General features: G+C 41.2%; 2 protein-coding genes across 5 annotated transcripts in view; one reads left to right on the top strand and one right to left on the bottom strand.

Moving 5' to 3' along the window:
• LOC118360789 (partner of Y14 and mago A) lies at positions 1-14,388 on the bottom strand. The gene is made up of 3 exons (XM_035740210.2): positions 14,269-14,388; positions 12,216-12,309; positions 1-2,278 (listed from the first exon to the last, which is right to left on the bottom strand). Exons 1-3 carry the CDS (start codon positions 14,297-14,299, stop codon positions 1,795-1,797), a joined length of 609 nt encoding a protein of 202 aa, XP_035596103.1. The 5' UTR covers positions 14,300-14,388; the 3' UTR covers positions 1-1,794.
• A 63-nt stretch (positions 14,389-14,451) lies between these two features.
• LOC118360788 (spermatogenesis-associated serine-rich protein 2-like) overlaps positions 14,452-26,072 on the top strand; it is a 49,025-nt gene continuing 37,404 nt past the window's right edge. Inside the window, exons 1-4 of one of the 4 annotated variants that reach the window (XM_035740206.2) lie at positions 14,452-14,597; positions 21,783-21,826; positions 23,510-23,646; positions 23,783-23,919. The gene's annotated coding sequence lies outside the window, so the exon portion shown is untranslated. Of the gene's footprint in view, positions 14,598-16,375; positions 16,511-21,782; positions 21,827-23,509; positions 23,647-23,782; positions 23,920-26,072 lie in introns of those variants that run through there. The other 3 variants (XM_035740207.2, XM_035740208.2, XM_052485095.1) reach the window with 3 other exon arrangements.

Genomic DNA, 26,072 nt, shown 5'->3' with positions numbered 1-26,072 from the left:
AATTGTCTGCATATCACATAAGTATATGCATTTATTTGACACTTCTCAATATAACAACTGACCACATTACTTTAAGACAACCAATTTAACATTACCTTTCGTTTTCAGATGCAAAATTGCTTTTTAAACCTTGTCACCTTAGTTATACTGAACAAAAATATAAACGCAACAATTTCAAATATTTTGTTGAGTTACAGTTCATATAAGGAAATCAGTCAATTTAAATAATTTAATTCTGCCCTAATCTATGGATTTCACATGACTGGACAGGGGCACATGGCCCAGCCAATGAAACATAAATAGTCCTCAGCACCCCCTCTGATGATTCCGCAGGTGAAGTAGCCAGATGTGGAGGTCCTGGGCTGGCATGGTTACAAGTGTTCTGCGGTTGTGAGGCTGGTTGGACATACTGCCAAATTCTCTAAAACAACATTGGTCGAGAAATCAACATTCAAACCTCTGGCAACAGCTCTGGTGGACATTCCTTGCAGTGTCCATGCCAATTGCACGCTCCCTCAAAACTTGAGACATCTCCGGCATTGTGTTGTGTGACAAAACTGCACATTTTAGTGGCCTTACAATGTCCCCAGCACAAGGTGCACTTGTGTAATGGTCATGCCGTTTAATCAGCTTCTTGATATGCCACCCTGTCAGGTGGATGGATTATCTTGACAAAAGATAAAACGCTCACTAACAGGGATGTAAACAAATGTGTCCACAAAATTAGAGAGAAATAAGCTTTTTGTGCATATGGAAAACTTCTGAGATGTTTTATTTCAGCTCAAGAAACATGGGGCCGGCACTTTACATGTTGCATTTATATTTTTGTTCAGTTTACATTAAAATGTCTTGGTTGTAGTGCCATTCACCTTTCTAGAACCACCCTTCCAGTGAGATCAAGATAATCCAGAATTTCAGCATCAAAACTATCCAAATCGCCTTTGAAAAACGACATTTAATCGTGATTAAAAGGTCAGATTGGATAACCAAATCCGAATTCCTACAAAGAGGACCAGAATCACATTCTAACATTTAATCATATCTGATTGCTGAAATCAGATTTTAAAAAACAGCACAATCCTCTCTATCCTCTGTAATCACAGGAATTTACATTATTAGTTGTTTACAATGTTGTAAACCATGAACCTCTTCATTATGTACACAAATTCAAACTGTATTTGAAGTAATCCAATCATTAGGAAAATATGTATCATTTCAGTACAGAGATGGGTCAACAAACAGGTATTCTTTTCAATAGGGGATTTTTGTATATTTAATGCAACCAACTAATATATAATATTTTATGCTATTCTTGACAGATAAAGATAAAAAAATATAAAAAATATACAAAATGCACAAACATACTAAGTACACAAATAAATGCTATTACAACTATAATTGAATGGCCAATAAGTTCATAGCCAAGCATAAGCCAAGCATAAGGAATCAGTTCAATTGTACATGTACACAATTGTACATTTTAAATGAAGAGAAAACACCTGGCTGGCTCATTGTTGTTCGGTAATTGGTTTTGGACAAGGTGTGGGAAAAGCATGATCACTTATTGTCAACAACATAACACGTGAAGTGTTGGGTTTATGTACACTTGATATTCCAAAAGCCAAAGTTCATGTTCATTGGCTGTCTGATATCAACAAATATCCAGAAACTGTTCAAGGGAAGCTCATCAACGCAGCTGTAAATGTCCATTTCTTTTAGAACTGGGTGTTTGTATTTTTGAACAGTCTAACTTCCACACCTGGTTTGCTGCCCATTTTTACAACATTTTCTATCTCATGAATCCTCCTCAAGCTGCAGTAACTCGTCCTGTAAGGCTTTGGCCCTTCCAAGCTTCTCCTGCTGCTCTTTTGTAGCTTGCTTGACTTCCCCAGAATCCAGTTTCTGCTGCAGCTCCTCAACCTGCCTCAGCTTCTTTTTTATGTTCTTGATTTTCTTGGCCTTTTCTGCTGTTGCAGATGAAGGGTCATTAGTAGCTCCAGCTGGGTTAGATGCAGGCGTCACACTATCACCGTCCTCGGCAAACGTCATAGTCTCAACAGCATTTGTTAGTGATTCCACATTGCTATCCGGGCCTTGCTGCTTGCGCTTTTCCTTGCGTTTCATGTTTCGCTTGGCTGTCTTGGAGAGCCCAGCTGTCTCGTTCTCTGCAATGCCGGGGATCCCCTGCTGCTGCCTTGCCTGGGCCACATTGTCGGGGCTCATACCTGGTGGCAGATCGGGCTTGCCCTTGAAGAACTTAACAAATTTATTCTCGTAGCTGAAAGCAAAGAGAAAATGAGGAAACAACCAATCTACAGCAAAGGCTTCTAACAAAATCCATATAAAAGGATGACTTGAGAGAGGTACAGAACCAGTCAAAAGTTTGGACACACCTACTCGTTCAAGGGTTTTTCTTTATTTGTACTATTTTCTACATTGCAGAATAATTGTGAAGACATCAAAGCTATGAAATAACACATATGGAATCATGTAGTAACCAAAGAAGTGTTAAACAAATCATAAATATATTTTACATTTGAGATTCTTCAAAGTAGCCACCCTTTGCCTTGATGATAGCTTTGCACACTCTTGGCATTCTCTCAACCAGCTTCATGAGGTAGTCACCTGGAATGCATTGCAATTAACAGGTGTGCCTTGTTAAAAGTTCATTTGTGGCATTTAAAATACAACAGGTGTAGACTTTACAGTGAAATTCTTACTTACCTAACCAACTGTGCAAAAAAGGTATTAGGTGAACAATAGGTAACTAAATAAATAAAAACAACAGTAAAAAAGTACAGTACAGGCACTGGTTAGTTGGGCTTATTGAGGTAGTATGTACATATGGTTAATGTGACTATGCATATATGATAAACAGAGTAGCAGCAGTGTAAAAGAGGGGTTGGGGGGGGGGGGAACACAATGCAAATAGTCCAGGTAAACCATTTGATTACCAGTTCAGGAGTCTTATGGCTTGGGGATAAAAACTATTGAGAAGCTTTTTGTCCTAGACTTGGCACTCTGGTACCGGTTGCCATGCGGTAGTAGAGAGAACAGTCTATGACTGGGGTGGCTGGGGTCCAACAATTTTTAGGGCCTTCCTCTGACACCGCCTGGTGTAGAGGTCCTGGATGGCAGGCAGCTTAGCCCCAGTAATGTACTGGGCCGTACGCACTACCCTCTGTAGTGCCTTGCGGTCAGAGACCAAGCAATTGCCGTACCAGGCAGTGATGCAACCAGTCAGGATGCTCTCGATGTTGCAGCTGTAGAACCTTTTAAAGGATCTGAGGACCCATGCCAAATCTTTTTAGTTTCCTGAGGGGGAATAGGCTTTGTCGTGCCCTCTTCACGACTGTCTTGGTGTGTTTGGACAATTCTAGTTTGTTGTTTATGTGGACACCAAGGAACTTGAAACTCTCAACCTGCTCCACTACAGCCCCGTCGATGAGAATGGGGGGCGTGCTCGGTCCTCTTTTTCCTGTAGTCCACAATCATCTCCTTAGTCTTGGTTACGTTGAAGGATAGGTTGTTATTCTGGGACCACCCGGCCAGGTCTCTGACCTCCTCCCTATAGGCTGTCTCGTCGTTGTCGGTGATCAGGCTGTTGTGTCATCTGCAAACTTAATGATGGTGTTGGAGTCGTGCCTGGCCATGCAGTCGTGGGTGAACAGGGTGTACAGGAGGGAACTGAGTACGCACCCCTGTGGAGCTCCAGTGTTGAGGATCAGCGTGGCAGATGTGTTGCTACCTACCCTTACCACCTGGGGGCAGCCCGTCAGGAAGTCCAGGATCCAGTTGCAGAGGGAGGTGTTCAGTCCCAGGGTTCTTAGCTTAGTGATGAGCTTTGAGGGCACTATGGTGTTGAACGCTGAGCTGTAGTCAATTAATAGCATTCTCATACAGGTGTTCCTTTTGTCCAGGTGGGAAAGGGCAGTGTGGAGTGCAATAGAGATCGCATCATCTGTGGTATGCAAATTGGAGTGGGTCTAGGGTTTCTGGGATAATGGTGTTGATGTGAGCCATGACCAGCCTTTCAAAGCATTTCATGGCTACAGACGTGAGTGCTACGGGTCGGTAGTCATTTAGGCAGGTTACCTTAGTGTTCTTGGGCACAAGGACTATTGGTGGTCTGCTTGAAACATGTTGGTATTACAGACTCAATCAGGGACATGTTGAAAATGTCTGTGAAGACACCTGCCAGTTGGTCAGCACATGCCCGGAGCACACGTTCTGGTAATCCGTCTGGCCCTGCAGCCTTTTTAACAGGTCAACATTCACAAGGTCTTACTCACGTCGACTACAGAGAGCATGATCACACAGTCGTACGGAAGAGCTGATGCTCTCATGCATGCCTCAGTGTTGCTTGCCTCGAAGCGAGCATAGAAGAAATTTAGCTCGTTTGGTAGGCTCGTGTCACTGGGCAGCTCGCGGCTGTGCTTCCCTTTGCTGCTGCAGAGGATAAATGCATTACAGTTACTAGCCTCAGAAATTGCAGCCCAAGTAAATGCTTCAAAGAGTTCAAGTAACAGACACCTCCACATAAACTGTTCAGAAGAGACTGTGTGAATCAGGCCTTCATGGTTGAATTGCTGCAAAGAAACCACTACTAAAGAACACCAATAATAAGAAGAGACTTGCTTGGGCCAGAAAACACGAACAATGGACATTAGACTGGTGTTAATCTGTCCTTTGGTCTGATGAGACCTAATTTGAGATTTTTGGTTCCAACTGCTGTGACTTTGTGAGACGCAGAGCAGGTTAACAGATGATCTCCGCATGTGTGTTTCCTTCCATGAAGAGAGGCGGAGGTGTGATGATGCTTTGCTGGTGACACTGTCAGTGATTTATTTAGAATTCAAGGCACACTTAACCAGCATGTCTACCACAGCATTCTCCAGCGATACGCCATCCCATCTGGTTTGCTGCATCAGATGACCTGGTCTCCACAATCACCTGACATAATGTTAACTTTAACTGCTATGCGGATGACACACAGCTGTACATTTCAATGAAACATGGTAAAGCCCCAAAATTGCCCTTGCTAGAAGCATGTGTTCCAGACATAAGGAAGTGGATGGCTGCAAACTTTCTACTTTTAAACTCGGACAAAACAGAGATGCTTGTTCTAGGTCCCAAGAAACAAAGAGATCTTCTGTTGAATCTGACAATTAATCTTAATGGTTGTATAGTCGTCTCAAATAAAACTGTGAAAGACCTCGGCGTTACTCTGGAACCTGATCTTTCTTTTGAAGAACATATCAAGACCATTTCAAGGACAGCTTTTTTCCATCTACGTAACATTGCAAAAATCAGAAACTTTCTGTCCAAAAATGACGCAGAAAAATGAATCCATGCTTTAGTCACTTCTAGGTTAGACTACTGCAATGCTCTACTTTCCGGCTACCCGGATAAAGCACTAAATAAACTTCAGTTGGTGCTAAATACGGCTGCTAGAATCCTGACTAGAACCAACAAATTTGATCATATTACTCCAGTGCTAGCCTCTCTACACTGGCTTCCTGTCAAAGCAAGGGCTGATTTCAAGGTTTGACTGCTAACCTACAAAGCATTACATGGGCTTGATCCTACCTATCTCTCTGAATTGGTCCTGCCGTACATACCTACACGTACGCTACGGTCACAAGACGCAGGCCTCCTAATTGTCCCTAGAATTTCTAAGCAAACAGCTGGAGGCAGGGCTTTCTCCTATTGAGCTCCATTTTTATGGAACGGTCTGCCTACCCATGTCAGAGACGCACTCTCGGTCTCAACCTTTAAGCCTTTACTGAAGACTCATCTCTTCAGTGGGTCATATGATTGAGTGTAGTCTGGCCCAGGAGCGGGAAGGTGAACGGAAAGGCTCTGGAGCAACGAACCGCCCTTGCTGTCTCTGCCTGGCCGGTTCCCCTCTTTCCACTGGGATTCTCTGCCTCTAACCCTATTACAGGGGCTGAGTCACTGGCTTACTGGGGCTCTCTCATGCCGTCCCTTGAAGGGGTGCGTCACCTGAGTGGGTTGATTCACTGATGTGGTCATCCTGTCTGGGTTGGCGCCCCCCCCTTGGGTTGTGCCGTGGCGGAGATCTTTGTGGGCTATACTCAGCCTTGTCTCAGGATGGTAAGTTGGTGGTTGAAGATATCCCTCTAGTGGTGTGGGGGCTGCGCTTTGGCAAAGTGGGTCGCATTATATCCTTCCTGTTTGGCCCTGTCCGGGGGTGTCCTCGGATGGGGCCACAGTGTCTCCTGACCCCTCCTGTCTCAGCCTCCAGTATTTATGCTGCAGTAGTTTATGTGTCGGGGGGCTAGGGTCAGTTTGTTATATCTGGAGTACTTCTCCTGTCCTATTCGGTGTCCTGTGTGAATTTAAGTGTGCTCTCTCTAATTCTCTCTTTCTTTCTCTCTCTCGGAGGACCTGAGCCCTAGGACCATGCCCCAGGACTACCTGACATGATGACTCCTTGCTGTCCCCAGTCCACCTGGCCGTGCTGCTGCTCCAGTTTCAACTGTTCTGCCTTATTATTATTCGACCATGCTGGTCATTTATGAACATTTGAACATCTTGGCCATGTTCTGTTATAATCTCCACCCGGCACAGCCAGAAGAGGACTGGCCACCCCACATAGCCTGGTTCCTCTCTGGGTTTCTTCCTAGGTTTTGGCCTTTCTAGGGAGTTTTTCCTAGCCACTGTGCTTCTACACCTGCATTGCTTGCTGTTTAGGGTTTTCGGCTGGGTTTCTGTACAGCACTTTCAGATATCAGCTGATGTACGAAGGGCTATATAAATAAATTTGATTTGATTTGACCTGAGCTCAACACAATTGAGATGGTTTGGGATGAGTTGGACTGCAGAGTAAAGGAAAAGTAGCCAACAAGTGCTCAGCATATGTGGGAACTCCTTCAAGACTGTTGGAAATGCATTACATGTGAAGCTGGTTGAGAGAATGCCAAGAGTGTGCAAAGCTGTGTCATGACTCCCCTGGTCGAGGATCAAAGGCCTCAGATCAGCTTGGTAAATAGCTGACAACCAGACCCTCTTACCCACAGAAGGGGGGGTGGGGGGGGTTGAAACCTTATCACTCAGTCATAAATTAGGCAGGAGGGGAATCTCTCCCTTTGCTCCTCAATATTGGGAAAGGAATTCCATTGTTACATAGACATTTTGTCGCCCAAAAATATAACACCAAAAAGGGTGAACTTTGGAACAATATTTATTAGATTAGATAGTAATGTTAAGAATGGTCCATGGGGATCTAAAGAATAATCCTGTCACATTGTTTATTATTTTATGATGTTATTATTATTATTTAACAGTCTGCAGCTGTGCATGTAAAAAGGATCTAGAACTTGACAATTTACCTGAGGAAGGAAAGATTTTACACCATCTCAGACAATCATTGGTGCATCCGAAACAACCACTACAAGCCGGAACTACTAAGCAGATTGTGACCTCTGGTGGCCAACCAGAGCGTTACACCCATGCAGCCCCTTCCTCATAGAAGGATTGGTTGGTTCCAACAGAGAGACGACGAACAAAGACACCTAATTACATTGCATTTATTACCCAAATGGGAGGCAGTTCGTGAGCAAAGCATTATCATTACTTCGAGGGTAGTTCCTAAATGTACGATAAGTTTGACTCTCCCTCTCTTCATCTACCCCTCCCTCTCCATATGTGTAACAAGCAGTCATATCTTGTCAGTCCACTACAGACATTTGTCTCATGTAAGTCTGTATGTGTATTCGGTGTTATTATTTAGTTAGTAAATAAATAAATGTGTGTAGAACTGAATAACCAGAAAGGGCTGGGGTTCTTACGGATTCAAGAGGTCTGCGATGTTCAGAATGAGACTGATATGAGATAATGATTAATAAGTGACTGTTATTGATGTAAGAGTTATCTACAGTTGAAGTCGGAAGTTTACATACACCTTAGCCAAATCTATTTATACTCAGTTTTCACAATTCCTGACATTTAATCCTAGTAGAAATTCCCTGTCTTAGGTCAGTTAGGATCACCACTTTATTTTAAGAATGTGAAATGTCAGAATAATAGTAGAGAGAATGATTTATTTCAGCTTTTATTTCTTTCACCACATTCCCAGTGAGTCAGAAGTTTACATACACTCAATTGGTATTTTGTAGCATTGCCTTTAAATTGTTTAACTTGGGTCAAATGTTTTGAGTAGCCTTCTACAAGCTTCCCACAATAAATTGGGTGAATTTTGGTCATTCCTCCTGACAGAGCTGGTGTAACTGAGTCAGGTTTGTAAAGGCCTCCTTGCTCGCACACTATTTTTCAGTTCTGCCCACAAATTCACTATAAGATTGAGGTCTTTGTGATGGCCACTCCAATACCGTGACTTTGTTGTCCTTAAGCCATTTTTCCACAACTTGGAAGTATGCATGGGGTCATTGTCCATTTGGAAGACCCATTTGCGACCAAGCTTTATCTTCCTGACTGATATCTTGAGATGTTGCTTCAATATATCCACATCATTTTCCTACCTCATGATGCCATCTATTTTGTGAAGTGCACCAGTCCCTCCTGCAGCAAAGCACCCCCACAACATGATGCTGCCACCCCGGTGCTTCACGGTTGGGATGGTGTCTTCAGCTTGCAAGCCTCACCCTTGTTCCTCCAAACATAACAATGGTCATTAAGGCCAAACAGTTCTGTTTGTTTCATCAGACCAGAGGACATTTCTCCAAAAAAAGTATGATCTTTGTCTGCATGTGCAGTTGCAAACCGTAGTATGGATTTTTTATGGCGGTTTTGGAGCAGTGGCTTTTTCCTTGCTGAGCGGCCTTTCAGGTTATGTCGATATAGGACTCGTTTTACTGTGGACATTGATACTTTTGTACCCGTTTCCTCCAGCATCTTCACAAGGTCCTTTGCTGTTGTTCTGGGATTGATTTGCAATTTTCGCACCAATGTACGTTCATCTCTAGGAGACAGAACGAGTCTCCTTCCTGAGTGGTATGATGGCTGTGTGGTCCCATGGTGTTTATACTTGCGTACTATTGTTTGTACAGATGAACGTGGTACCTTCAGGCATTTGGAAATTGCTCCCAAGGATGAACTAGACTTGTGGAGGTCTACATTTTTTTTCTGAGGTCTTGGCTAATTTATTTTGATTTTCCCATGATGTGAAGCAAAGAGGCACTGAGTTTGAAGGTCGGCCTTGAAATACATCTACAGGTACATCTCCAATTGACTCAAATGATGTCAATTAGCCTACAGTGGGGTAAAAAAAGTAGTAAGTTAGCCACCAATTGTGCAAGTTCTCCCACTTAAAAAGATGAGAAAGGCCTGTAATGTTCATCATAGGCACACTTTAACTATGACAGACAAAATGAGAAAAAAATTCCAGAAAATCACATTGTAGGATTTTGAATTAATTTATTTGCAAATTATGGTGGAAAATAAGTATTTGGTCACCTACAAACAAGCAAGATTTCTGGCTCTCACAGACCTGTAACTTCTTCTTTAACCTTTTGCGACTAGGGGCAGTATTTTAATTTTTGGATAAAAAACGTTCCCGTTTTAAACGGGATATTTTTTGTCACGACAAGATGCTCGACTATGCATATAATTGACAGCTTTGGATAGAAAACACTGACGTTTCCAAAACTGCAAAGATATTGTCTGTGAGTGCAACAGAACTGATGTTACAGGCGAAACCCAGATAAAAATCCAATCAGGAAGTGCTGCATTTTTAGAAACCGCTTCATGCCAATGACTCCTTATATGGCTGTGAATGGGCTACGAATGAGCTTACGCTTTCTACGTATTCCCCAAGGTGTCTAAAGCATTGTGACGTCTTTATACGCATTTATGTTGAAGAATATTCGTAAGGGACCACATTGAGCAAGTGGTCACATGATGGCTCCCGCAGAAAATCTTGCGTAAAGTACTGAGGTAGCCATTTTTCCAATCGCTTCTTATGAGAAACCCATTGTCCCGACGGATAAATTATCGAATAGATATGTGAAAAACACCTTGAGGATTGATTCTAAACAACGTTTACCATGTTTCTGTCGATATTATGGAGCTAATTTGGAAAAAAGTTTGGCGTTGTAGTGACCGCATTTTCCAGTCGATTTCACAGCCAAACGTGAAGAACAAACGGGAGCTATTTCGCCTACAAAAATAATCTTTTTGGAAAAAACGAACATTTGCTATCTAACTGGGAGTCTCCTGAGTGAAAACATCCTAAGCTTCAAAGGTAAATGATTTAATTTGATTGCCTTTCTTATTTTCGTGAAAATGTTGCCTGCTGCCTAGCATAGCATTATGCCATGATAAACTTACACAAATGCTTGTCTAGCGTTGGCTGTAAAGCATATTTTGAAAATCTGAGATGACAGTGTGATTAACAAAAGGCTAAGCTGGGTCTCAATATATTTCATTTGTGATTTTCATGAATAGGAAGATTTTCTAGGAAGATTTATGTCCGCTGTGTTATGCTAATTCGTTTGAGGCGATGATTTACGCTCCCGGATCCGGGTTTGAGATTAAGAGTCTCCTCTGTCCTCCACTCGTTACCTGTATAAATGGCACCTGTTTGAACTTGTTATCAGTATAAAAGACACCTGTCCACAACCTCAAACAGTCACACTCCAAACTCCACTATGGCCAAGACCAAAGAGCTGTCAAAGGACACCAGAAACAAATTTGTAGACCTAAACCAGGCTGGGAAGACTGAATCTGCAATAGGTAAGCAGCTTGGTTTGAATAAATCAACTGTGGGAGCAATTATTAGGAAATGGAAAACATACAAGACCACTGATAATCTCCCTCGATCTGGGGCTCGACGTAAGATCTCACGCCGTGGGGTCAAAATGATCACAACGGTGAGCAAAAATCCCAGAACCACACGGGGGTCCTAGTGAATGACCTGCAGAGAGCTGGGATCAAAGTAACAAAGCCTACCATCAGTAACACAATATGCTGCCAGGGACTCAAATCCTGCAGTGCCAGGCGTGTCCCCCTGCTTAAGTCAGTACATGTCCAGGCCAGTCTGAAGTTTGCTAGAGAGCATTTGGATAATCCAGAAGAAGATTGTCAGAATGTCATATGATCAGATGAAACCAACATAACTTTTTGGTAAAAAGTCAACTCGTCGTGTTTGGAGGACAAAGAATGCTGAGTTGCATCCAAAGAACACCATACCCACTGGAAACATCATGCTTTGGGGCTGTTTTTCTGCAAAGGGACCAGGACGACTGATCCATCAGCATTGAAGATGAAATGTGGCTGGGTCTTTCAGCATGACAATGATCCCAAACACACCGCCCGGGCAACAAAGGAGTGGCTTCGTAAGAAGCATTTCAAGGTCCTGGAGTGGCCTAGCCAGTCTCCTGAGCTCAACCCCATAGAACATCTTTGGAGGGAGTTGAAAGTCCGTGTTGCCCAGCAACAGCCCCAAAACGTCACTGCTCTAGAGGAGATCTGCATGGAGGAATGGGCCAAAATACCAGCAAGTGTGTGAAAACCTTGTGAAGACTTACAGAAATGTTTGACCTCTGTCATTGCCAACAAAGGGTATATAACAAAGTATTGAGATAAACTTTTGTTATTGATCAAATACTTATTTTCCACCATAATCTGCAAATAAATTCATTCAAAATCCTACAATGTGATTTTTTTTGCTAATTTTCTCTGACATAGTTGAAGTGTACCTATGATGAAAATTACAGGCCTCTCATCCTTTTAAGTGGGAGAACTTGCACAATTGGTGCCTTACTAAATACTTTATTGCTCCACTGTATCAGAAGCTTCTAAAGCCATGACATAATTTTCTGGAATATTCCAAGCTGTTTAAAGGCACAGTCCATTTAGTGCATGTAAACTTCTGACCCACTGGAGTTGTGATACAGTGAATTATAAGTGAAATAATCTGTCTGTAAACAATTGTTGGAAAAATTGCTTGTGTCATGCACAAAGTAGGCGCCTTAAAAGACTTTCACATTACTGAAAGTCACTTCACAACAGCTGTCATCAAGGCAAAGGGTGGCTACATTGAAAAATCTAAAATATGTATTTGTTATAACACTTTTTTGGTTACTACATGATTCCATGTGTTATTTCATAGTTTTTTCTTCACTATTATTCTACAATGTAAAAAATAGTAAAAATAAAGTAGAAACCTTGAATGAGTAGGTGTGTCCAAACTTTTGACTGGTACTGTAACTTTGTTAGGAAGCATTACTTACACAGGGACCTCTTCCTGGGGGGTATAACCATCCTTCACTCTACGAGGCTTCCTCCAGGTTCCATCAGGTCGCTGTGTAGCAGCAATGTATTTCCCTACAACAGGAGGAGCAAACATTAGCAAATATTATAAATTCACTGAAACCAATGTTTTGTTCAGCTGGTAGACTCTTGCTTGCTAAAACATTGCACTGTGTGTATGTTACAACAATACAGTACTCACTATACTACAGTGCATTTTGAGAATTAGGAACTATAAGGTTCAATCTACATTTGTCAAAATTGAGTTAATGATATAGCCCTGTTCTGTTCAATGTTCTCTACCTATATAGTAGTCTAAATACCCCAATTCACATTGTTAAGTTCACTGATAACTGACACCATCAAATCAATGAGGGTCCAGAACTTTGAAGCCAATTATCAATCATTTTTTTTGCAGATAGAACCTTATAGTCCAAAGCTCTCGATTTGCCACATTTGCATCAGCAGTAGCATGAACAGTACCGAGAACAATTTAATAGAAATGTATGTTTTATAGACGTTATTAAATAGGTAACGTTAGCTAGCTAGCCCGTGTACATTTGTCAAGCCATCTTGCTACTGTATGTTAATAGGGGGCAATTCCACAGTAACAGAGTGATGCTGAGACAGATCTCAAGTAGGCTAATGCGATTAGCATGAGGTTGTAAGTAACAAGAACATTTCCCAGGACATAGACATATCTGATACTGGCAGAAAGCTTAAACTCTTGTTAATCTAACTGCACTGTCCAATTTACAGTAGCTATTAGTGAAAGAATAGCATGCCATTGTTTGAGGAGAGTACACAATTCTGAACATTTAAAGCTATTAATAAACAAACTAGGCACATTTGGGCAGCCTTGATACAAAACAGAAATGCAATGGTTCATTGAATCAGTCTGAAACTTTGCACATACACTGCTGCCATCTAGTGTCCAAAATCTAAATTGCACCTGGGCTGGAATAATACATTATTTCCTTTCTCTTGCATTTCAAAGATGGTACAAAAAACAAGTTTTTTTTCTTTCTTTGTATTACCTTTTACCAGGTCTAATGTGTTATATTCTCCTACATTAATTTCACATTTCCACAAACGTCAAAGTGTTTCCTTTCAAATGATACCAAGAATATGTATATCCTTTCTTCAGGGCCTGAGCTACAGGCGGTTTGATTTGGGTATGTCATTTTAGAAGAAAATTTAAAAAAAGGGGGCGATCCTTAAGAGGATCTATGCACAAGGACTACTTCTATCAAAAACCAAAGTTAAACAAACCATACAACTCTATGAACAAGGATTACTTTTAAACATTTCCACCATACATTTTACCAAAACACATTTACTTTAACAGTACATATCAAAAGTTTGATAACAGAATAACGGTTTGTACTGTTTGTGCCTTCATACTGTTAACAAATGTAGTATATGCACGGTTCTTCAAGTAACGTTAAAAGGTGTTTTTGTAAATAAAAAGGGGAACATTTTCAAATTAGTCCTTGTGCATAGTTGTGTGATTTCATTAACTTAGCAACCATTTGTTTTTGTTTGACATACATTTTAAAGTTTAAAAAAATAGTTTCGGCATCACTCTGTTACCATGGAATTACCCATTATTGATAAGCGTAAACTAGCTAGCTACCTAGCGTATTTTCTAGCCAATGCATTTCAAATTAGCCACTTGCTGCTGCTGGTACTACTAGTTAGTTATCTAACAAACACATTTTGCCCTCATCTTGGCGAGCCAACATAATCAGGTATCATATCGAACTAGTTTGTTAACACAGAGATAGCTACTAGCTAACTAGAAATATTAGCTAATTCGCTAACTATCTAGCGCTAGTGTAGTGTGTTGTGTTTGAGCTAGTAACTGGTTAGCCAGCACAGAATACGTCGCGCTGGAACAGTTGGTTTACTCCACAAAACGAACGTCGTGGGGTTACTTTTCTGGGGTAGCTACGGGTTATTCATGCTAAACTGTGTGTTCATTCTCAAACTTCACCAATATTTAACTGGATGTCTGACTTGAGCCAGCCTTACCAGATTGATCTTCAACATAAGGGGTTGCCATTTTGCTCAATTAACTACTTCCGTTGGCAGGAATGACAGGAAGTGGCGTCATCTTTACTGATAGTTCGTTTTGCATGGCCCAGTGCCCCAGGAGATTAAGAACCAATGGAATGGTCTAAATACCAGACTCCGCTCAACCGGGGCACCAGGCCATGCAAAATTATCCAAACCACAATTTCCACTGCATTTCGTGCTATACGTCAAAATGGAAGAACTGTCCGATACGCGTACACGTTCATCCGAGAATCACCGCCTAGGCCCTAGGACCTCATTCAAACTTCTTCACCGACATGACGATGGTAAGTTTATACTTTACTACATAATTTTGCTCAATTTGATTACATTTACATTTACATTTAAGTCATTTAGCAGACGCTCTTATCCAGAGCGACTTACAAATTGGTGCATTCACCTTATGACATCCAGTGGAACAGCCACTTTACAATAGTGCATCTAAATCTTTTAAGGGGGGTGAGAAGGATTACTTTATCCTTAATTAACGATAACTAACTACCAAGTGGCTGAACCATCGGTGTATTCAAGTCTCACAACGGAACACACGTACTGTTTAAGAACTTAACCGTAGCAAACTGAACAAAACGGGGAGGGACCTACCTGAACTTTTCCAATGGGCTTTTCCTTCTCTTGCGCGGGGTCAAATAGCAGGACCTTCTGAAAATGACCATTTCCTGTTTTTCGCTTGCTGCAGTAATGGCAGTTGTTGTACATTATGGGCAAAGATAGAACAATAAGCTAGCTAGAAAAACGCATTTGCTACGGTTGCATCAAAAGTAATTATCCGGTAAAAGAACATGTAATCGTCAGTTTTCGTTGTTATGGCTATTTTTCTATCGCATACACTGACTAGACTCTAGCTAACGTTTGCAAAACTAGCTAGCGTGCTGCCATAAAGCTTAATAAGGCTACGTATACACAATCAAATCTATTTTTTCTAAAACATTACAGTTAAACATGCTTTACATTTATAATAACATTATACCTAACATTAAATGAAGACCAAAAAGAAAATATTGGTTTTCATGAATTTTTACTATCTTGCCAATGTTGACTAGGCTGGTCTGTGGTAACTAGTGGAAACCCACGGCCAGCCTCATTAACCATAAGCACTGGTGAAGGCTAGACGGGATCCAGCTTTTGTCAAATTAACGTCAGATTTTACTTTTCATAACACGTTAGGAGAAATTGACATCGTTAGGATAATTATCGTGTTAGGATAACTAGGTTGTGGTTAGCCAAAACAATGTACTGTTGACGTTAATTTGACATGCTGGATCCCTTCTCGCCATGGCCATAAGCACAGATAGAACAATGAGCCAGATATCAAATCACATTGTATTTGTCACATGCCCCGAATAGACCTTACCGTGAAATGTTCACTTAACCAACAATGCAGTTAAGAAAATATTTACTAAATAAACTAAAGTAACACCATGAAATAACAATAATGAGGCTATACAGGGGTACCGGTACCGAGTCATGTGCAGGTTACAGGTTAGTCAAGGCAATTTGTACATGTAGGTAGGGGCATATGTGGAAATCCCAGGGGGGGCGGAGGGGACATGACCCCCCATATAGAGAAAAATATGATTTGCACCCCCCCCCACACACACACACACACTTTTATTTAACCAGGTAGGCAAGTTCTAATTTACAATTGCGACCAGGCCAAGATAAAGCAAAGCAGTTCGACACATACATCAACACAGAGTTAGTTACACATGGAGTAAAACAAACACACAGTCAATAATACAGTAGAAACAAGTCTATATACAATGTGAGCAAATGAGGTGAGATAAGGGAGGTAAAGGCAAAAAAAGGCCATGGTGGCAAAGTAAATATAATATGGCAAGTAAAACACTGGAATGGTAGATTTGCAGTGGAAGAATGTTTAAAGTAGAAATAAAATAAATGGGGTGCAAAGGAGCTAAATAAATAAATAAAGTAAATACCGTAGGGAAAGAGGTAGTTGTTTGGGCTAAATTATAGATGGGCTATATACAGGTGCAGTAATCTGAGCTGCTCTGACAGCTGGTGCTTAAAGCTAATGAGGGAGATAAGTGTTACCAGTTTCAGAGATATTTGTAATTCGTTCCAGTCATTGGCAGCAGAGAACTGGAAGGAGAGGCGGCCAAAGAAATAATTGGCTTTAGGGGTGACCAGAGAGATATACTTGCTGGAGTGCGTGCTACAGGTGGGTGATGCTATGGTTACCAGCAAGCTGAGATAAGGGGGGACTTTCCCTAGCTGGGTCTTGTAGCTAGCGATTAGCTGACTTTTGCTAGTTAGCTACAGTAATCAACCAGTGTTTGCAGCTGTTTGCATTGCTAGCTTCTCTCTGACTAATTCAATGTCGTGTTCCTTAGCTGGCAAGGTGATAAGAGTTTTCGTGTCTACCGTCTGAAAGGCACTTACTGCACGTAGTTAATGCACGTGAGGTTAATCCAGTCAATCGCACCATAGTGATTTTGTTTTATGTTTCCAAGATTTATACACACAATAGCTGGATTTGCGGAGTTAACGAGCAAACCAATGCAGCAAACTAAAGCAAACATTAGCTAGTAAGCTAGCTAGCACCTATTCCATTCATGTGGCGTCGTCAAAGATGGAATCTTTGCTATCGTCAGTTTATTCCAAGATAAGCATGCAGCTGTAGTGCTTCTAAGTCCCTGTGATAAGGTTAGCGATAAACTGAACTCCAAACTGAACAGAACTAACGTTACACTCTCTTCTACCATTGTGTTAAATATATTTAATGGTCTCGTTGCAAAAGCTAAATTGTCGCTAGGGGACTTTGAAGCACCTGTGTGGCGATCTTGGAGTAAACTGACGATAGCAAAGATTATAGCAAACACCACAGAAACGGATTGGTGCTCACTAGCTCTGCAAATTCAGCTATTGTGGGAAGCCAGCCAATGTAAAACAAACTATATACAATTCCGAAAGGTTGCAGCTTACATTGTGTAAGTGGTGAGCTCATACATCTGTCAACCCTTGTCACTGCGATCAGTTTCACATTTGCTAGCTAGCTACTAGATCAAAGCCCATTATAGAAGATAATAGATGATAGAAGCCCATCTCCTACTGTAAATAACCTGCACACTGTGTGCGTGTGGCCAACCAGGTAGAAAAATATGAGCCAGGTAGAAAAATATGGATCTCTGAGCATTTTTCAGTACACCAAAATGCAAAGTAAGAACCCCAGTAGCCTAATATCTCAGACTAGTTGATAAAATGTTCATAAGAAAAAAGTGAAATCCTAATGGTAATGTTTCATAATGATGTCATTAGGCAGAGCAGGCAACGGATGGCATACAGACAGCAGAGCTGCTGAGACAGCGAGTCTCAGGTAAATTTGTTGAGTCTTTGTTTGGCAACATTATGAAAGGTTCTCTCTAGTAAAACTTGTAAAATAGGGACATAATTGGACAATGGATACCCCCACTCAACTTAAACTGGTGACTGAACCAAGATTTGTTTAAAGTAATGGTATTAATGTTGTGATTGTGTTGTTTTGGTTACCGGTAGTTAGGAGTATGGCAAAGACCTTATTTATTTTCCAGGAGAGACTGTAAGTGAGTGTGGTGGAAGGGAAAGAGCCAGGGAGAGAGACTTCAGAGGACAGTGTCACAGCCACGTCAGGACCAGGTATCAACCTTGTTGCCAGCAGAACCACTATATTGGACAGTGGCACAGCATTGTCCAGTTACCTCAGTGATGGCACAAAACCATATCAGCCACACCCACAATTTATAGTACTGCAAACTCTTGCCAACAGTGTGTCGATGTTTCAAGAGAACTGGTTTTGCGATTTCCCCTGGCTACATGGCTCACTGTAGCCAAGGGTTTTCAAGCCAGCCATCTTTTGGCCAAAGAGCGGATGCTGCCTTCATTAGTGCAGGATTTCGGGAACTGGAGAAAAGCCATTGTAAAATTTGCAGCACATCAAAAACGGACAAACCCACCGCCACTTTGTAACTGCAACAGCACACCAGCTAAATCCAATCAGTGCCCAGTTATCCAGTGCGTGGGGTAAACAGCAGGAGGCCGCAAGGCATTGCTTGATGAAAATTGTTAGTTTGGTGCGGCATGTAGCAAGACCAGGACATGCCTTTAGAGGCCATATGGATGACAGTTGTAATTTATACCAGCTTTTGTGTACCAGTGTCTTCATGTGAGGCTGAGAGGAATTTCAGTGCACTTTGCAGGTTGAAGACTTGGTTACGGGCTTGCATGGGCCAAGAGAGACTGAACGCCATAGTTGTCTGTAATGTACATAAAGACAGGCTGGACAGTCGCAAGAAGGAAAATATCTGCCAGCAATTTGTTGGATCCATCGAAACCCGCAAACATATGTTCGGTTCTTTTGTTCATTAGTTCAGTAGTGTGTATAGCAGTGGTTCCCAACCTTTTTTGGGTACTAGAACCCTGGCATATTTTGAGGCAAGGTTTTGAGCGGTCCTTATATGTAAAGTTACTGGTGGTACTGAATACGTTCATAACACTTTTTATTTCACGGACCCCTTGCGACTTCAACTGTAAGTCCTGGATGACAGGAAGCTTTGCCTCCGTGATGTACTGGTCCGTGCGCACTACCCTCTGTGGCGCCTTACGGTCGGATGCCAAGCAGTTGCCATACGAGGTGGTGATGCAACTGGTCAGGATGCTCTCAATTAGAGGTCGACCGATTCAGATTTTTCAAGCCGATACCGATTATTGGAGGACCACAAAAAAAAAGCTGATACCGATTAATCGGCCTATTTATTTTATTTAACAATACTGAATGAACACTTATTTTTACTTAATATAATACATCAATAAAATCACTTTAGCCTCAAGTAAATCATGAAACATGTTCAATTTTGTTTAAATAATGTAAAAACAAAGTGTTAGAGAAGAAAGTAAAAGTGCAATATGTAAGAATGCTAACGTTTAAGTTCCTTGCTCAGAACATGAGAGCATATGAAAGCTGGTGGTTCCTTTTAACATGAGTCTTCAAAATTCCCAGGTAAGAAGTTTTAGGTTGTAGTTATTATAGAAATTATAGGACTATTTCTCCCTATACCATTTGTATTTCATTAACCTTTGACTATTGGATATTCTTATAGGCACTTGTTCTTATAGGCACTAGTATTGCCAGTGTAACAGTATAGCTTCCGTCCCTCTCCTCGCTCCTACCTGGGCTCGAACCAGGAACACATTGACAACAGCCACCCTCGAAGCAGCGTTACCCATGCAGAGCAAGGGGAATAACTACTCCAAGTTTCAGAGCGAGTGACATTTGAAACCCTATTAGCGTGCACCCCGCTAACTAGCTAGCCATTTCACATCCCAGCCTAATCTTGGGAGTTGATAGGCTTGAAGTCATAAACAGCGCTGTGCTTGCGAAGAGCTGCTGGCAAAACACACGAAAGTGCTGTTTGAATGAATGCTTACGAGCCTGCTGCTGCCTACCACCGCTCAGTCAGACTGCTCTATCAAATCATAGACTTAGTTATAACATAATAACACACAGAAATACGAGCCGTAGGTCATTAATATGGTTGAATCTGGAAACTATCATCTCGAAAACAAGACGTTTTGAAATACGGAACCGTTCCGGGTGGCATCCATAAGTCTAAATATTCCTGTTACATTGCACAACCTTCAATGTTATGTCATTATTACGTAAAATTCTGGCAAAATAGGCACCCCAAACTGTTGCATATACACTGACTCTGCGTGCAATGAACGCAAGAGAAGTGACCCAATATCACCTTGTTAAGTTTGCCTGCTAACCTGGATTTCTTTTAGCTAAATATGCAGGTTTTAAAATACTTCTGTGTATTGATTTTAAGAAAGGCATTGATGTTTATGGTTAGGTACACATTGGAGCAACGATACGCACCGCATCGATTATATGCAACGCAGGACACGCAAGATAAACTAGTAATATCATCAACCATGTGTAGTTAACTAGTGATTATGATTGATTGATTGTTTTTGATAAGATAGGTTTAATGCTAGCTAGCAACTTAACTTGGCTTCTACTGCATTCGCGTAACAGGCAGGCTCCTCGTGGAGTGCAATGTAATCAGGTGGTTAGAGCTTTGGACTAGTTAATTGTAAGGTTGCAAGATTGAATCCCCCGAGCTGACAAGGTAAAAGTCTGTCGTACTGCCTCTGAACGAGGCAGTTAACCCACCATTCCTAGCCCGTCATTGAAAATAAGAATGTGTTCATAAATGACTTGCCAAGTTAAATAAAGATTAAATAAAGGTGTAAAAAAAAATAAAAAAAATGGCCAAATCCGTTTAATCGGTCGATCTCTACTCTCGAGGGTGCAGCTGTAGAACTTTTTGAGGATCTGGGGACCCATGCCAAATCTTTTCAGTCTCCTGAGGGGGAAAATGCATTGTCTTGCCAACATTATTCACATTTTCTTATTTATTAAACATTTGATTTCAATAGTTTTCTCTTCCCAAAACTAAAATATGTTATGAACAGAGTGGACTAAGGCACTGCATCTCAGTTTCAAGCTGTGCCACTAGAGATCCTGGTTTGAGTCCAGCCGGCCGCGACAGGGCAGTGCACAATTGGCCCGCTCTAGCGATCCTGTGGCAGGCCGGTCGTGTTTCGGAGGACACACGATTCTTGACCTTCGCCTCTCCCGAGTCCGACGATGAGACAAGACTGTAACTACCAATTGGATATAATAAAATTGGGGGAAAAAAGGGGTAAACATACGAAAAAAGAGTGGACTAAGTTTTTGTCAACTTTACCGTTTGCCAAAGTAAAAATGTAGTTGCTTAGGGGTGCAAAGGACGAATTGAGTTATTTCACAGAGTAGGTATTCCCTAATGGCAATATGCAAATACATGCTATAACGTGCCAATAGGACCTCGCTAGCTTGTGCTTGGCTCTGCACACCTCCTTGCTTGTTATGCCCACTATGATTAATTTGCTCCCGTTGAAAATGACAGGAGGTGAGCTCTTGGGTTAGTTATAATTTTTTTTTTTTTTAAGGTACTTTTACAGAGTCCCTGGAAGAAGGCAAATGTTTCCGGTTTTCACGGATACAGTATTTTCAACCAAACTTCCGCTTCCCCTGAAAAACTGATGTGGGGATTCCGCTCAGGCGTCTTTTTACGGCCGTTGGGTTAGTTTTGAGTAAACCGTTTCTTTGCGGCAGAGGAAACATTTCTCAACTGAATCGGCGTAACGAATAAATCCAAGTTTTCCTAAAAATGAAGCATGTGTCACGTTTTGCTTGCTTGCCTACCTACAACGTCAATGCCAACCTACTAAGATTACCTGAATGTAATGTATGAAACTGATCATGATTTAATCTAATTTCACTGCGATTGATTAGTCAACATGCAATAATACCTGTATACTGTCAATATCACTGAGATTAATTATTTGCGTTTAGATGACCAAAATCAGATTAACTATGCCTACCTTTCCTCTTTCCCCTCCCGTTTCAGTGATCGTGATGTGAGCTACCAAAAAATGCAAACCAATACTTCAGGTCAGTATTATCAATAACCATGCATATCATGCATACCAATGTATATAGTAGGTATGTGAGTTGTACCGTAGAAGACCTAGCTGAATAAGCTGTATGTGAGCATCTCTCCCTCTCTGTATGTCTGTCATTCTCTCTGTGTCTCTGTTTCTTTGTCTATAAGATGTATCTACATGTACTTTACACACAGGAAGCTGCTGAGGGTAGGACGGCTCATAAAAATGGCTGGAATGGTATCAAACACATGGAAACCATGTGGTATGAGCTTTACAGCTTTACAGTAGACCTAGCTACACATGCTGTATGTGTGTAAGTGTCTCTATCTCTCTGTCTAAAGCTAGGTTTCCTTCCAATTGGTGACAGACTTTCATGCGAATATTGAAAAATATGCATAAAGAAAATATGCATGGTTTCCCACCTGTGGTGTGTTTCCTCCAAGCAGACTTGTTGTGGATTAAAAAAAACAGTATGTGATGACATTGTGTACACAATGTACTTTTTTTGTGTACATTTTTCATGTACTGAATAAAAATCAAAAGTTGAATATGTTTCCATCACATTTTTGACTCTACTGATCATTTTGTCAAACTGTTGCGTTAAATAGCAAATGTGCCTACTCTGGTCTTGGCGCGTGCTCTCTAGCCAAGAGCTCGTAGATACAGTGCGCATAGGCTAGTCTACATGATGACATTATTATGGATAAGAAAATGTTTTTATTTGTAAAAAGAAAAACACAGTCAAGCATCAAGATAATATATAATAATAATATATGCCATTTAGCAGACGCTTTTATCCAAAGCGACTTACAGTCATGTGTGCATACATTTACGTATGGTGGTCCCGGGAATCAACCCACTACCCTGGCGTTACAAGCGCCATGCTCTACCAACTGAGCTACAGAAGGACCACCGTGCACCACACCGTGCACCACCCCGTGCACCACCCCGTGCACCACCCCGTGCACCACCCCGTGAAGATCATCATACGTTATTTCATCTGTAGCCTAATAAACTGCATGGTTTCCCAAGTCGTTGTGGGAGGACCACACACACCATATCATCGCGTGACTCAAAGTTTATTTCGATATGATGGTTATTATATCAATATTTGCGCATGAAGGTGTTTCCACTGCCATTTCTCGCATAATTAATTTTACAGACAAAAAGATCCCACCATGCTGAACAAACAAATGATCTGTATGCATTTATAGAATTGTACTGAAACGTCCTGTTTCCATCACAGCTATCATTAAACAAATATATACGGTATGACTTTACTCTCATAATAACTGGATGGAAACCATACTCTCATAATAACTGGATGGAAGCCGTACTTGCATAATAACTGGATGGAAGCTGTACTCGCATAATAACTAGATGGAAACCGTACTCGCATAATAACTGAATGGAAGCCGTAATCTCATAATAACTGGATGGAAGCCGTACTCGCATAATAACTAGATGGAAACCGTACTCGCATAATAACTGAATGGAAGCCGTAATCTCATAATAACTGAATGGAAGCCGTAATCTCATAATAACTAGATGTAAGCCGTACTCGCATAATAACTAGATGGAAGCCGCAATCTCATAATAACTGGATGGAAGCCGTACTCGCATAATAACTGGATGGAAATGTGGTTTGTCTCTGTTTATCTAAGATGTTTTTCATTTTTGCATTCAACAGATCTTGCCTGGATTCCTGCCTCTTTCAAAGTTATAAGTAGGAACAATGGCTACATGTCTGGCACTGAAATCTGAGGAAGAATTGGGGTTCTTGCTAAAAAACAACAAAAGAGCCACTTACACTTCATTCAATACATGGTAGGTCTGAATGTGTCAATTTGGTCCATGAAATTAAATGATTTGTTGATTAGACATTTTAGTCGTTTATATATATGTATATGCTTTTTCCCTCTGTATTGATTTACCTACATGATCACTTCTGGTGATCCTCTAGGTCTGAACATAAAAAGGATCAAATCAAAAGTAGGCTACTTTGGCAAGTGGAGGATTATGCAGACGATGTCCCCGTTTGTGTTGGAAAAAGAGCTATCCTTGCATGGCAAAGCATCGAAAAGACCTTCTACAGCTGAGGTACATTGTCTAGTGTCATTATAAGGAATTCATATATTCCCATAGAATTGGAATAGTCTAAAGGCATAATGGGTTAAATAAACCTATCATAACCCCAAATCAAAGGTTGTAATACTCTGTTGTTAGTTGTGCCTTCTTCATTATTTCTTCACTCATTGATTGGTAACTTCTTCTGTTCCCAAAACTAGAATCTGTTGACTAAGTTTTGTAGATTTTCCCTTTGTCAAAATTTCTAAAAATGGTGTTGTTTAGGAGTGCAAGGGCGATATGAGTTACTGTATAAGCACACTTCACAGAAGTGGAGACCACAGGATGTGGTCTATCAAAGGTTTGCAGTAGAAACATCTTTGACAGTGCTACTCAGTTACTCATTTTTATGATGTGGTTGACACTGGATACATTTACCCTGACCCCCCCGCACACTCCCAACATGCAACGCAAAGTTACGCTCTTGGTTGTTTTTTTACTGGCCACAGGGGATGGTAGTGTTTCCTCCCTGGTTTACATTTGCTTTTTTTTGAAGGTTTTACTATGTCATATCTTCCATCCTAGCCAAGTTTCCTCATCTGCTTGCATCAAGGTGTTTTCTTACTTCCCTTATGCACTTTTCTGCACACTTACTATACCACAGGTCAATATAGTCTACCAGTCTGTCTATCTTGACCTATCCACCATTCATAGTGACAATAGTAGTAGGTGGACTGTTTGTCCAGATCTACAATAGGCTAACTAGTAATCATACCACACAAAATCATTCAAAGCGGCACCAATTTTCAATATAAATCCACAAGACCATAGAGGAATAGCTGATAAGCAGCGGAGAGTCAGGTGCACATGAAAGAACAGTGAAGACATGAGACGTGCTGCTCAAAAAGCTCCCCTATTGATCCTGTTTAGGGAAAATACAATTATCATTACTGGGACTCCCTAAAAACACTGCACTTCGCCCAAAGTGGTTTTCGTAGCAGGTTAGGAAAGCATTTAGGCTAACCCTATCCCTTTTACTTAACTCTAATTCTCCTAACGTGCGACCTTTATTATCCTACCCTGCCTAGACTAGCCTGCAATACCACAATGCAATGAATAATTGCGTCATTGTTTTCTACTGAGTACAAAATTCTACTCTAAGCTGTAAACTGCAGTGAAAATGTCATTTGAGTAAACGGCGCAAAAGTCCTGTGATGTTTCATTCCATTTGGATCAGTTTTGGGTCTACTCGCGACAGTTTATAAGTATTTATTGTTAGGATCCCCAATAGCGATGGAACCCTGACCTGCCAAGGCAGCAGCAGCTTTTCCTGGGGTCCAAACAGGATTAAAACACTTAATCATAATAAAACAGCCTACATCAAAAATAAAACAATACATTACATTACTCCATCATTACAAATGTACAATATTGGAATCTCCAATACTACAATGTGTTTGTGTGTAGAGTGTGTTATACAATGTACAGTGCCTTTTGGAAAGTATTCAGACCTTGTGAATTTTACACTTTTTGTTATGTTATTCTAAAATGGATATATAAAGAGAAATTCTCAGCAATCTACATACAACAGCCCATAATGACAAAGCGAAAACGGGTCTTTTATAAATGTTTGTAAATTTATAACAAATGCATTATTTACATAAGTATTCAGACTCTTTGCTATGAGACATGAAATTGAGCTCAGGTGCATCTTGTTTCCATTGATCTTCCTTGATGTTTCTTCAACTTGATTTGGAGTCCACCTGTGGTATATTCAATTGATTGGACATGATTTGGAAAGGCACACACCTGTCAATATAAGGTCCCACAATTGACAGTGCATGTCAGAGCAAAAACCAAGCAATGAGGTCGACGGAATTGTCCGTAGAGCTCCGAGACATGATTGTGTCAAGGCACAGATCTGGGGAAGGGTACCAAAACATTTCTGTAGCATTGAAGGTCCCCAAGAACACAGTGGCCTCCATCATTCTTAAATGGAAGAAGTTTGTAACCACCAAGACTCTTCCTAGAGCTGGCCGCCCAGCCAAACTGAGCAATCGGGGGGGAAGGGTCTTGGTTAGGGAGGTGATCAAGAACCCGATGGTCACTCTGACAGAGCTCTGGAGTTCCTCTGTGGCGATGGGAGAACCTTCCAGAAGGACAACCATCTCCACAGCACTCCACCA

This window comes from Oncorhynchus keta, chromosome 28, assembly GCF_023373465.1.
Source record: "Oncorhynchus keta strain PuntledgeMale-10-30-2019 chromosome 28, Oket_V2, whole genome shotgun sequence".
Classification (NCBI taxonomy): Eukaryota; Metazoa; Chordata; class Actinopteri; order Salmoniformes; family Salmonidae; genus Oncorhynchus; species Oncorhynchus keta.
The sequence above is the reverse complement of the archived record's forward strand: the minus strand, read 5'-3'. Positions and strand labels throughout refer to the sequence as shown.